The sequence below is a fragment of the Cibotium barometz genome, chromosome 11 (assembly GCF_041138505.1).
Source record: "Cibotium barometz isolate CiBa-2024 chromosome 11, ASM4113850v1, whole genome shotgun sequence".
In the NCBI taxonomy this organism is placed as follows: Eukaryota; Viridiplantae; Streptophyta; class Polypodiopsida; order Cyatheales; family Cibotiaceae; genus Cibotium; species Cibotium barometz.
The window spans coordinates 15,653,305-15,667,939 of record NC_141056.1 but is presented as its reverse complement, the minus strand read 5'-3'; the positions used below and the strand labels follow the sequence as shown (position 1 = coordinate 15,667,939).

The window sequence follows — 14,635 nt, the reverse complement described above, 5'->3', positions numbered from 1 at the left end:
TGTGGAATACAGATATCATGCCTGCGAGTTGGAAGGTTGAGCTTATACGTTTACTACCTAAAGTTCCATCCCCATTTAATCTACGTCAATGGAGACCAATCACATTGATGGGGGCCATGTATGAGATATTTGCAAAGGTCTTGGCCAACAGGTTGTAGTGTTTTCTTCCTGCTTTGAATCATCCAAGGCAATATGGATTTATTAAAGGTCGAAATATTTTGCATAATATACCGAATGTACAAACTTGAATTTATTATGCAAGGGCTTGGAGGCAAGAGGTGGTTATGATTCAACTGGATATTGAAAAGGCTTATGATCACGTTAGTTGGTATTTTCTTTCATAGCTTATGCAGGTTATGAGATTTGGCCCTCGCATGTCTTCTTTGATTTATACTATTAGCCAACATGCAGTGGCCAGGCTTATGATTAATAGTGGGGTGACTGAGCCCATTCATTTGATGAGATCAGTCAGGCAAGGATATGCCCACTTAGCCCTCTCTTGTTTGCAATTGTTACACATCCAATCATATCTCGATTGGATAAGCTAGTGGAGGACGGTGAAGTTGTAGAGCTTACACTTCCAAGCGGAGAGCGGATGTTCGGCCAGGCATTGGCAAATGATTCTTTCATGTTTCTTAAGGCTCAAAGAGATAATGTTCAGAAGGCTATGGCTATTTGGGATACTTTTGGTCTTGCTTCACGGTTATGCATTAATATGCAAAAATCTGCTCTAATAAGCTGTACTAAGAGCGATTTGTTTGATTTAGGATGGAATGGGTAAGTTATACAAAGGGGATGCATCACACGTCACTTGGGTTATCCGATTGGAGTTGATACTGATTCACAGGCTTTGTTGGCATGGATTTTTGCAAGGATAAATGATAAGTTTATGTATTGGAAATCACAGCGTTGGCCTATGCATGTTCGCTCTCAAAGTGACACAATCCATTATGATTAGCATGATATCTTTTTTCGTGCCTTTATTGTCATGGACAGGCAAAGCTTTGCATCAGATACAAGAGCCAATTTGATTTATGCTATGGAAAAGAGCAAGAAATAAGCTAGGATAGACGTGGATTTCTTGAAAACATGTTAATACTCCGAAAACGAGTGGAGGGGCAACCCTATTAGATGTCACATTACATATGGTCGCTAGGAGATGGCCTTTATTGCAAGATATGTGCGTATCTTAAGAGCCATGGGTGGTAATGGCTAAGGCTCTCATAGAGGAGGTGGCACTTGTGCATGGTAATAGAAGGATTGATGGTACATGGAATGTAGTGAATGGTTCCCAACAGGTTCGAGTGGTGGCTTCACCTCTCCTTTTTCATTTGATGATCTCATGGAAAGAGGTGTTGGCACACACTAAATGGAAGCCTTCAGATCACCCGTTTTGCAGTTAAATTCTACGGCAAGTGAGGTGTTGACTACTTCACGACTTTTGGAGAGTGGCCTGACAAACTTATTGAGTAGCCATAATTCAAATAAATTGGCTCAATTGGGACTATAGAGAGTTCCAGATGCTTTGTTGTCACGTAGAGACCGCTTATTATCTTTTCGAAAAATCCATCAATATTTTCAGATTCCACGTGGATATATACAATTATGGGAGAAGATGAGGACAGCATTTACACCGTTTGGTGATATTCCTCAATTGATCAACAACCTTGGTTAGATTAGGCATGTAGAAAGCCTTGGGACATTGTCCAACATACAACACATCAAGTATATCATATGATGGTCCATATCAAGGGAAGGTGTTCCTATGACGCATGCTAGTTGAAGGCTTACCATTGGGAGACCAGTTACGAGAGCGACAGATTGCTTCTGGTAATTGTGTGTTTTGTACTACATGCTTGAAAACATGCCTGCATCTTTTCATTTTATGTCTAGTCGCAAAGAAGATATGGGATTTCTTTTCTCGCGTATGGACTCCGTTGACAAATAGGCTCATAAAAATTAAAGACTGATTTTTGGATTCCGAATGGGCGAGATAACCCAGAACATTCAATTTGCTTTCATTTTTTCAAGTGAACAAGTTTGTGACATATCTGGTTAACTAGGAATGCTAGCATATTTGATGCAAAAGTTGGTATTACAGCTCACATGGGTTGTATAAAAGGGCTACTATTGTGACAGGTCTCTTTCTTGCAGTCAGCTCATTTGGTGAGAAATGACACGGCTATATATTGGATGAGGGTACTCCGAGCTATATCTATAGTTCGGAGCAATTAGTGAGGGAAAGCTAATACATCACATGGCAACCATGTGGCCATTTATAAAGTAATTTTCATAATATATCTTCTATTACGAAAAGAGAGAGAGAGAGAGAGAGAGAGTACATACATATACATATAGCACATATACATACGTATACATATAGCACATACACACACCACATATTCGCACATGCACACATTGAGAGAGAGAGAGAGAGAGTACATAAACATATACAACACCTATTGTGACAGGTCTCTTCCTTGCAGTCAGCTCATTTGGTGAGAAATGACACGACTATATATTGGATGAGGATACTCCGAGCTATATCTATGGTTCGGAGCAATTAGTGAGGGAAAGCTAGTACATCACATGGCGGCCATGTGGCCATTTATAAAGTAATTTTCATAATATATCTTCTATTACAAAGAGAGAGAGAGAGAGAGAGAGAGAGAGAGAGAGAGAGAGAGAGAGTACATACATATACATATAACACATATACATATGTATACATATAGCACATACACACACCACATATTCGCACATGCACACATTGAGAGAGAGAGAGAGAGAGAGAGAGTACTTAAACATACAACACATATACGCATGTGCACACACATTGAGAGAGAGAGAGAGGCCGGTTGTGCGGGGGGTGGGGGGTATATAAAGGCATTGCATTTATAGCATTGACATAAGCTTGAAGGCATGCTGCTTGTGAAGTATCCATCCTAGTGCACGAACTCTAATGGTGCAAGCATATGTTGGTGTGTACAAACTAGGTACTAGCTTACATTACCTCACCTAAGAGAGCACAACTCTAAATGATTGATGTTTTGGAAAGTACGAGTGATTCCCTCCTGGAGTTGAGATAATTTTCCAGCAAAAATAACAAATGTTTCACTGTACCACATCCAAATTTGGAGAGGGTGCCCATCATCCATTCAGCATGTGCTCCACTAAGCCAGCAAGACTCGAAGCTGGGCATCACACTGAAGACTTCAAGACTTCAGCCAATTGGACTACCTATGCCTGCTCGTGTTTAACCAATTCCAACATTGAATATGACACGTCTTCACATGTTCACCATCCAATTTGATGACTACCGAGTGACTACATCAATTTCTTGCATTTTTTCATCACCATTTAGAACCTTAATTTGTCTATATCTTCTTGGCTTCTATTTCACCTTTCACAATGGCTTTCCTTTGGACTTTGGTGGCAAGGCCTTCTACTGCATACGGATATCAATACATATACATGCATATATTGATATAGTGATACAAAGATGGAAATGACTTGAAATGTCATCTGATTTAAATAAGAGGATGCATTTGATTAGGGGAAGTGCTCAATGCATAAGTAGGAAAAAAACAATTAAGAAAAGAAAAACCAGCTCTAAACAAATAATGCTACTTGTGCATTCATGAAATAATGTCATCAGCAAAGACTTTATACTTATTTGCATCAAGGGAGAGTTGCCCAAGAGCTGCTACAGAGCCTACTATCGTCAGTAGAGAGAAAAAAAAGATCATTCCAATGTGGAGCCAAAACTTGAAGCTGTGTTTTGGAGGCTTGAAAACGATGATGGAAAATATAACTGGAAATACAAAGACTATTGGGGTGTATCCTAGTGCTCCCATGAGTGCATTTATGTCTCCAAAAAATGGAAGCATGGCTGCAAAAAAGGAGGCCGTTCCGACAAATACAGATCGTCCCAAGAGCCGAGGGGCCAGATTGCGGATTGAAAACCTCCCCTTGTTCACATCTGCAAATTGGGCCTCCAGCACTTCAAATGCAGGTTGCAGATAGACCTTCACAAAGAAAATTTTCAAAATTAGGACTTCACTCAGAGACCGCTTTACACATCTTCCCATATCCCCTGGCCATCTGCCAACGGACGGCCGTGATCCAACCCTAAATCAATCATCATGGCTCATTCTACTTGGTGCCAATATATATATATATATATATATAATAAACCAGGGTTAAGCGTACTTTGCACCTCTTAAATAATATAGTTGAAAGTTTCGTATTCAAAAGTAAGAAAGAAATACCTTAAGAGAGAAAGGTTCTTCACCATTTGGGTGAAAACTTTTTTTTCGTGCCCTGGTTCTACTAAAGCATGTATTACCAGATGTACATATGTATGTATGTATGTATGTATGTATGTAGTACACGTACGTATCTGCATACACGTACTGGTCCCACCTGTCCACGTACAATGGGCTGCCACAATCCCACCCTTTCACAGGCATGGAGCTTGTCTCAAGCCCTATAATGCACGCCCCCAACAAAGTTGGTTGCTGTAAACACTACACTTGCTTTCAGTGGATTCACAACCTTTACACAGATGTTAGGGGGTGTAGTAAACAGATGTTATACCCCCTGCTTTACGTGTTGTATACAGGATTCAATGAAAGTGATTAAATGACAACCCTATGCAACCACCATGCCTTACCTAGAAACAATTGTGTTCTAGCTCTACACTAATATAAGGTAAAAGAAAATGAGACAATACCACAGAGATAGCTATCAGCTGGAGGAAGACAAAGGCATATGTGGTGACGAGTAGTGTTGTTGGAACCAAACGGACACCGTTTTTAGGAGACATGCTGTCAAATATATTACTTCGTGCAGCATTTCCAAATGCCCAATACCCTGACACCGCAACTGATATGAAAGTGGATACCACAACACTGTAGCACAATAATAAGCCCTTCACCATTTTGCCTGCCACGGGCACAGAAACAGTAGCCTGCAATACATACATACATATGGTCATATAGAAGCAAACACTCGCTTCTTTTCTGGTAACGACTCTCAAAAAGAAAAATGACCCCAAAAAAAAAAAACATCAAATTTTGCTACCTAGTTAAAGCTTTCAACAAAGCTTCTTTGTTGAGAGAGTTTTCTACACACGCATGTACATATATAGATATGCGTGTGTGTGTGTGTGGGGTGGGGGGGGGGGGGAAATATAGAGTTTTCTACACACGCATGTACATATATAGATATGTGTGTGTGTGAGTGTGGTGGGGGGAATATAGATATAGAGCAAAAGAGAGAGAGAGAGAGAGAGAGAGAGAGAGAGAGTGAGTGTGTGTGTGTAGACATATGTGCATAGATCATAATTATGAGGTGTTCGCACATCTCGGATTGACAAGTATATTTACTTCCGTCAATCACTACGTCAGTCATTGCATGATAGTCTTGAGCTGCAGCAAATTGATCAGCAGAACTACGAAGTGTTTTTCCACTGCTTTTAGATGTGCTTCAATATGAGCCTCTCATTTTGAGGGTTCTCCAATATAAGATAAAATAGTGGTTTTCACCCCAAAAAAAAAAGAGGCCTGTGTGCGCATATATATATATATATATATATATATAGAGAGAGAGAGAGAGGCACACACATATTGGCTAGCAAATGGGCATATTGGATGAGGGATTTCACCTGTGTTTTCACATTTGGGTAATGGTATTTACACACTGAATTTTATATTTAAACATTGGGTAAATTTGGGAGAAATGCCTCCAAACATGGGCATTTCTCCAAATGTATGATTCTTCCTTCAATCACCATTCAATTTTGGACATTTCTATTGGAAAACGTGGTGCAAGGGCATCATTGAGCAGGAGCTCCCGCTTGCAAGCTGCAACGCCCCCCCTCTCTCTCCTCCCCCCCTTTTCTTTCAAGTTCCACCCCTCTCCGTTTCTTCTTCCTCTTTTTCTGCTAATTTTTGCTCTTCCTCCTCCCTGTTTTTTCCAGCCTCTTATCTCCCGCCTTCTTATGGCTGTTGCTCCTTCTCCAGTGCCCTCTTTTGTCAGTTAGTTGGCTGCCCCTGGTCTTTTTCCCCTTTCAGAGGACTCCATGGCCGCAATTTCGCAATTAGACTGTTCTCACTTCATGCACAGGCTTGAGTTGTTGGGCCTGCCTAGCCAGTGTTTCGTGTGCCACCACGGGCCATATTGCATGCGCTTCTTCTCTTCATCACACTGGTACGCACCTCTACAAGAGTTTCTCCTAAGGGTTCCTGCTCTACTGGCCTCACACCTGCCCCCTGCCACAACCCAACCTTCAGGTGAAACCTCCCCTCAGCAAACGCAGGTAAAACGTATGTCCCCCAAATTTGGGAATTTCAATTCACCTAAATTGTATGTTTCCCCTCAAGAAAATGTAGATTTGATGCAATACCTAATGTTGTTTCTTAGATTATAAATATACATATAAAACTATCCCAAATTTGCACTACATTTGCACGAATTCATTTTTGCATTTCTAAAACCATTTTCTTTCCAAATTGAAAGCATTTCGGGTAACTATGCGAATATGTGCTCTTGTATCTTTTAAAAAAAGGCTTAAAATTTTGAAGTTAAACAAATAGATAACCGTTTTCTTTATTAATTTCTATATAATATTCCAAAGAAATTATAAGAAAAGGATTTTGGTAAAGAAAAGGAGGTTGATGTCTAGAAACTACAAAGTCCATAAAATTGACCTTCCAAGGTAATTCTAGAATCTAGATGAAAGGTCTCCATAGATCAAGCCCAAGGATCATCTAACCTAGAACCGAAACCCTAACGAGGTTTCATAGACTGGCATCGTAAACATCGCATGACCGCAATAGATTGTGTCCACCGACTCACCACCCAACCATAGGTTCAATGTCTCGAACCAACCCCGAGCCTGAGGTATGATTGCCGCACACCTGCTTGGTATCGATGGCCCTAACCTAGCATCCCATACCACCAAGCAAAACCACCTACCTTGCAACTCCATGGCCATGAGGTCTTGCATGCCCCTAGTAGCCCTCCTTGTCTACCGCGTGGATACCTCAATAACTCATAAATGCCCCCAAGGTCACTCTTATATAGCAATAACTTGGCTATTATTGGCCCTTGCTTTATTTATAAGCTTTCTTGCCTTATTTATAAGCCTTTATCTATTATTAGCCCTAGGCTGTTAATTATAAGCCAATATAGACCTCATCCTGCTATTAGCGCCCTTAGCGCCTCCAAGTCCCTACGCCCTAGCTAAGCCCTAACCCTAACCTGGGGTAGTCCACATCCCTAGCCCTAATCCTAGGCATGTCTAAACATACTTCCCTTCTCCAGTTCAATTCATGTCCTCGTGAATGCCAAGGAGACAAGCCTATGTAAGCCAATCCTCAGATCCGGACATCCATCCATAGCATCTACCCATGTCTACTGCCTCTTTTTTTTTCCACGGGAAAAAGATACTTCTATTAGTTATCAAAAAACAGCCACAAAGGGCTAAATACAACCACGAAGGGCTAGATACAAACTCACCTCCATGTGTGGGGCGAGGATCAAAGAATCAAGGTGTGGTGAAAGATGCTTTTCTCCTCTGGCTGCCCGCTCTATGAGGAGAAGGCTATCTCATTAGGGGTGGTCTGTAGTGCCAAGTGGACTCACCACCTCTATCTGTGAGAAAAGGGCCAGGCCGCTAGAGTCTCAAGAAGGCTTTTCATCGCTTCCGCATGCCGTGACCGATCAGAGCCACCCTCCAACTTCCCCCACTAGCCGCGGAGGGTATGAATGATGTCGAGCCAGATGCTCCTGATGGACTCCGCATGCGGAGTGTGGGTGCCTTCGATGGTTTCGCTGCATCTAGCTCTCTAGATGCGCCATGCTGCAATGCTGCTACAAATCTCCCATCTCTGGCATGAACCCGGAGTCCAATGATCAGTAGATGAGGCTAGAACTGGTACTGCCAAAATGCGAAGGTGAGAGACCTGGAGGGCTAGCCCCCCATCTTCCTCCTCGTAAGCCATGACAAGCTCAGCCTCAGTGGCCCAAGCGACAGTGCCCCATGAAATGGTGCGAGTCGAGGTCCTACCCATCGTGAAAATGCAGAGAAATCGCTGCCAAATCTATTGAGCCTTCGTGCAATCCCAAAGACAATGTCATTAAGACTCCTGACAGTGGCCGCACTTCAGACAAGCAACTATTCGACCCCACCAATGACCAACCACATGCCAACCACCAAAGTCCTGTGTACCGACAACCAAGAAAAAGAGGGTGAACTTTCGAGGTCCCAGACCCTCTTCCAAAAATCTGAGAGAAAGCGCTATGAGAGGCCTTGAGAGGACTGCCACTGTGCCGTTGCTGCCAGGGCCTCGACCTTGGGCATTTGGATCCTACGGCCTAGCCGTGTGGTGTATGCGAAGAACAGGGTACTCAACATCTCCTCCCTGTCAATTGGATCCCGCGAAGTCCACTCCCTCGGATCCCACTAGAGGAGCGTGAGGGGCCGGCTCTCCCAAATCCATGAATGCCAACATCTCTCCCTGGCCACCTTGGCCAGTACGAGGTCAATGTGCCACTCATGTGCCTGAAATCCAATCACCCTCACCCTCTGTAAGGTGCATCCACTGAAGTCATCCAAAGGGGGCTCTGATCTCTTTAATCTGTCATGGGGTCCAATTGAAAAAGTGAGCAAAGCACAGCTCTCATCCTTGCCATGAAGTGCCAAGAGAATATCATGCATAGTAGACACGCCCAGCCACTGCGCGCGGGGGGGGGGGGGGGGGGGGGGGGGGGGGGGGGGGGCGGCGTCAGGGTGGGGTCTAGGATAGGGATCAACCACTCCTAAGAAATAGCAGAGTCGATGTCAAGACTCAGTCCGTCTCTATCCCGGATCCCAACCAAGCCTCTCTCCTGAGCCTCAGGGGAAAGCTGATCTCCAAGGGATCTGGCAAGTCCTATGCTCAACGCTCCCCATGACACACGAGGTTTGGCCCCTGGCATGTGGCCACTCGGTAAATGGACCAAGGGATTCCAAATCAAGGCCTGTCGAAGACGCTCCTTCGAGGCTACCGGAACTGACTGCTAGAGGGCCGGCTTGAGGCAACCCAAGCTCGGAGTAGGCTAGCAACAAATCTATCCTCAAAAGCTAGGCTAAAGACACGCGCCCACATCTCTGTGAAGATCCATCTAGTGCTCTGCGGCCACGGGGCCCCTAGGCTTGGAGTACGGGCTGAAATCTTGGCCAAGAGGAAGTCCTTCTAAGGCTCACCACTTGGGAGAAGTCCTCTAACAATCAATTTGCACGACTCTAAATGGCAGGGTCGATGATGCCTAGGCCCCCTCTATTTCGCGGCTGAATGATCACTCTCCAAGCCACCTTGGCCCAAGCAGGCCTCCCATCACTGGCCCACAAAAGTTGCGGATCAACCACTATACTTTACCAATGCAGGCTCCAAAGAAGGACCCGCGAGAGATAATATACCACATGGTGGCAAGAAGGACCTAGTTTGCCACCACCACACGGCCGGCTAAGGGAAGCCTCGCTAAACTCCACTACAAAAGCTTCTTCCGAATGCTCAGAAGAAGAGGGGCGAGCTGCTCCTCGAAGGAGATATCAATGCCCACCTAGCATCCAAGATAGCGGATTGGAGTGCCCCTCGGGATCCCCTGGAAAGCCTCAACTAGACGCCAAGTCGGGGCGGGTGTAGAGCCTACCCAAAAGCCACACGACTTGTGCCAGTTGATCTGCACCCCTGATGCGCGACAAAAAATCTATATTGCCTCTCCAAATCTATGGAGATTACCTATGCTACTGTGTCATCTACAAACTCTGAGTCCAACAGCTGCTCCTGAGTACGGATGGGAGACGCAACCCCTAGAGCCCCGTCTCTTGAGCCGAGAGAAAACTGCCATTGCCTCAGCAACAAATAGAAAGAGGTATGGTGCCACTGGACAGCCCTTCCGGACCGAGCGAGAAAGGGACAATATGTCCCTTCTAGCTCCTTGAATGAGAACCTAACTCTGAGAGGCAGAGTAGAGGCTTGAAACACCGCGGATCCACTCCGCTGGGACGGTACATCATGCCCTCCAGAGAGCTCCAATCAACTCTATCATAAGCTTTCTCAACTTCCAAAAGGAGCACAATGAGGTCCTATTGCCGCATTCTGGCCGAAGCTATCGCCTCCCAGAAAGTGAAGATGTTCTCCAGAATGATCCGATCCTCAACAAATCCTGTCTGAGTGTCATGGATCAAGTCGGGGAGGAAAGGCTAAAGTCTCCAACTGATGGCCTTGGCCAAAATCTTGTAGGTGGTCCCAAGGAGGGTGATAGGTCTCCAGTGTCGAATCTCCAATTTGTTACCACCCTCCTTAGGAATCAAGTGAATCAAACCCTCTGAGAGCCTCTCTGGCACGGTGCCTATAGTCATGATCTCATTGAAGGCTGCTCAAAGGCCGCCTTACATGAGATCCCAATGGCAAAGAAAGAAGGAAGAAGGTCCGGAGAGCAAGGGGAACCACCTCTCTCGTGTGCCACCAGACCCTCTCTTGCACATCCACCACTTGAGGATAACAGGGCACCCGTGAGGAGGGATTTGAAAAAATCCGTGGCAATGGCTCTCACATGGGGGGAAGGGCGAGGGTGGGGGGGGGGGAGGGGGAGGGGGAGGGGGGGTGTTTTCAAAAACGATAACTCCATCCTGGCCTCGCAACCTGCAAATACCATCTCTCCATCTATGAGGGCCTTCAATCTCAAAGAAATCCCAATGACTCGATCTCTAGCCTGGGTTCAAAAGGAAGCTTTGGCAGTATTTGCACTCCACCCTCCTCTCCTCTATGGATGTGATCGTTGTACAAGCGGCAACAAGCTGACTTTGGCTATCACGGGAACTCTCCTGAACACGCTGGAGAGAGACAAGACCCCTTCGACTGCTCCTCTCCTGCTCACGGAATCCCGCCAATCTACTCTATGCTGCCTCCTGCAAAAAACTGTATATCTCGCCGAGGCCCGCATCCAAGGTGCATGCGGAAGAACCTGAGATGAAATCCAGTCCCTCCCATATCTACTCTATCCTACTGCTACAGATCTCAGGGTCCTATATGAGGCTGTTCGAAATCCTAGTGCTCAAGTGCTTGTCCTGCCTCCAGGGGTCCTCCAAGGACAGAATGACCGAAGCATGATCAGGATAGTGCCGGCCAAGATACCAATCATGCCCCCACGACCGCAAGCCTACTCATCCACATAGAATCTATCAAGTCGAGAGAGATTGGGGCCAGTGCTCCTCCTATTAGACCACGAGAAACACAGACTCCCGAGGCTGCGCCCAAACTCTAGCAGGTGCCAAGGGTCTTGTCCCCTGAGTGCCAAGATCAACTCCTCCCAAGCAGAGTACTCTGACCTTGAGACTAAAGCCGTGACTCCTCAGCTGACTTGATCATGTTAAAGTCTCCACCCATGCACCAAAAGTCAACCTACAGGAGGGACTGAAACAGACTGTACTCCTGAAGGTGGCTCTACCGGCTACAACGTTGGGGGCATAAACATTGAGGAAACCCACACAATCCTCTCCAATCCTAATGGTAACCCACTAAGCTCACCCAATGACTATGACACCTGAGCCAACCACTGCCAGGAAGAGCTGCTCACTGACAGAAATGCAAACTCCCCCTTGTGTCCGGAAGGGGCCAAAAGATGGAGACCAAAAAGTGAGACTCCTGCTTGGTAAAATCTTCCGCAGCGACGGGTCGTCCCTCGGAGAGATGGTGCTCCTAGAGGAAAAGAATGTCGATGGGTCCCCCCAGCTGCAGCTCTATGGAGCTCTCCTCTAAGGACACCTCTACTCTAAAAGCACTGAGACCCCCCCCCCCCAAAACCTTGAATGTTCCATGAGACAATCTACATATCAATCTCTGTGGGAGGAGGAACTATCGGAACTGCCCTCCACTTGAAGAGTCTTGGACATGCATTTCGAAGGGGAGCATACATAGTTAGTCCTGGGACGAAGGCGTGCCAGGTGAGCGCGGATCCTATCCTCCATGTGATGCCACTCTGTCTGAGCTCTAGAGTAAGCATACTCTGGACTCTATCCGTCACAATGAAGGTATCTGTAAGAGAGGGAAAGAGGTATTGCAATTGAGATATGAAGGAACACAAAGAGTAGCACCTCTAGGTTGGATGACACCACCTCCCCGTCCTAATGGCTTGAGCCTCCCAACTCCATCCGAGCCAGGAGCCAGAGATGGATAAGCATGTCAATGATGCGCAGATCATGAAGATGGTGTGAAAGCTCTACTGCCTGCCCCTTGATGGCAACAACCACCGACTCCGAATCCCACTCCGTCCCCACGGCTACACTCAAGGGAAAGGAGAGATCATCGCGCCACTCTTTGGCATGGATGGCCTAGATTGATGGAACACTACACAAATCCGAATGGGAGCCACTGTGTCCTCGAACATATCAGTTCCTTCCACAGGGAGACATCAGAAGAAACTGTAATCCACTGGCAGCCCCAGGATACGCGCTTGGGGGGGGGGGGGGCGGGGGGCGGGGGGGCCTGGCGAATCTAGCAAGAGAGCCTTCACTGAGGAGGCACAGAAGGGATATGATGTGAGGCACTATCTCCAACGAGCCTTCACTGAGGAGGCACAGAAGGGATATGATGTGAGGCACTATCTCCAATGAGGTAATACAAATGCGAAGGGATGGAACGTGCGAGCGCGGAAGCGGCAGTAGGGGGGAACTCTATCACTCTCCCAATCACTGGAATAAGAGGAAGGTATTCCTTCTTGAGGCTTGGGAAGCAGACGTCACGTGAAAGCCTGAAACACCAGCTAGTGGGTCGGACGAGGGGTCAAAGCCGTGCTGCCACCTCGCAAAGAAGGCCTGGGCCGTATGCAATGCAACAGGGCTCAGCTGCATGATTCTATCTGACGCCACTACTCAACCTGGTAGTAGCCGCGCCCCAAAGGATGAATGTCTATGATCTTTACAGGCGCTCCAAGGAGGCTAGCATGTAGAAGATCTCTGAGTTGTGCGCGCACCGTGTGGCACCAACAGTCTTGCACACGAGAGTGGAGGCCTCTAGGGATGCAACTGTCATAGCAAGGAGCTAGAAATCCGCTTTTGAGAAAGATAGGCAAGGGACGGCGGCCTCAGTCGGGGATGACAAAGCAACTGCCATGGAGTCCTCCTAAGGGGTAAAGACCAGATGGGGCCGAGGCTTAAATCCCAAGAACTAGAGAAAATTGCCAGACAGAATGGAGGGGGCGGATAGTCGGAGCCGAGAGGGGGAAGGGAGCTAGGGTGAGGAGAGAAAGAGAGGCGCAAGCGCAGGCAGAGTGGAGGGGGGAGGGGGGGCACAGGCGGAGAAAGGGGTGCAGGCGGGGGGAGCACAAAAGCGAAAAAAGGGGGGGAAGGAGGGGACAGTGAGAGAGAGGGGGGAGACGCAGGAAGGGGCAAAGCTAGGCGCAGGCGGAAAGAGGGGGGGGGGGGGGGATCGCAGGCAGACAAAGGGGGAGGACGAGGCAGGCGTGAAGAGGGGGGGAGATACGCGATTTGGGGGGGGGGGGGGCTCGCAGCTCGATGCTGGTAACATCTATTGCCTCTTACCTAGGCTAGTGTAAGACTCCTCTTATAGACCTTGCTACAAAGATCCAATTTCTTACTGTCAATCTAACACTCATCCAAAAGTTGAATCCTAATACAACATCAAGTCTTAAAGTGCAACAAGCTCTACCATAACAACCCTAGAACATGCACATGTTACTACACTGGGCTTGATGTTTTTCATCTCTATTTCATTACACCAAAAAAAAAAAACCCCCTCTTCCCCAATACTCGTACCTTTTTCTTTTTTTTTGGAGGGGGGGGGGGACACACCTGAATCTCGGCAATGATGGCATTTCCAAAACTGTTTGCTATAATTGCAAGTGAACCAAAAACTCCAAAAACCTTATGAACTAAATCTCCCGTTACATCATAGTTCTTAACTGGAGCATTTGGAGAGAGACCTACACCAAAAAGTATTCAAATGTGTCGAAAATAAGCACTTACTTTGACATCCACAAAATATCTCAAAAAGAAACTTCACGTTCAATCAGAAAAGGAAAAAATAAAAATATAAGTGCATCACAAGGTACATGATCCCCCCCCCCCCCAAAAAAAAAAAAAAAGCAATGGTTCTTGGTCTCTTCTATATTCAATCATAAGGTTCATATCTGGGACATAATTTTGAAGTTTCCTGTTATAGTCATGGCATTTTCGAAGAATTGAGAAGTTGAAAGTGATTTGGGATCCCTTATTGACAGTTGGAGAGGGAGAGAAAGACGGCCAGTGGCATTACAAGCTCAAAGATCAACCTGCATCTAGATAACCAAAACAAAGCACATGTACACATAGACAAACATGGGAATAATTAACCGAAATGCTAAAGCAACCATAGTCTAGAATTGTTTTGACACCTACCACCTTGGCTCAGTCTGAGCCTCCAGACTTGCCAAGACCGAGGCCTTGGCTGAGTTGTGATCTTGGCTGAGGTACTTGGACAAGCCAAGATTCCCTCCCGAGACCCGTTTTTCCCCAAGGTAGCTTGCTGTTGAAGCTTATAGGTGCCCAAGGTTAGCTTGTGCCAAAGCCAATGCTTTTCACCAGAGT

General features: G+C 46.3%; 1 protein-coding gene across 1 annotated transcript in view; it reads right to left on the bottom strand.

Moving 5' to 3' along the window:
• Positions 1–3,611: 3,611 nt before the first annotated feature.
• The window catches only part of LOC147633815 (GABA transporter 1-like), a 51,657-nt gene continuing 40,633 nt past the window's right edge, over positions 3,612–14,635 (bottom strand). Inside the window, exons 5-7 of the mRNA XM_086804878.1 lie at positions 13,862–13,992; positions 4,736–4,972; positions 3,612–4,028 (exon numbers count right to left, since the gene is read on the bottom strand). Of these exons, the coding sequence (XP_086661004.1) occupies positions 3,639–4,028; positions 4,736–4,972; positions 13,862–13,992 (758 nt within the window). The 3' untranslated portion in view covers positions 3,612–3,638. The remainder of the gene's footprint in view (positions 4,029–4,735; positions 4,973–13,861; positions 13,993–14,635) is intronic.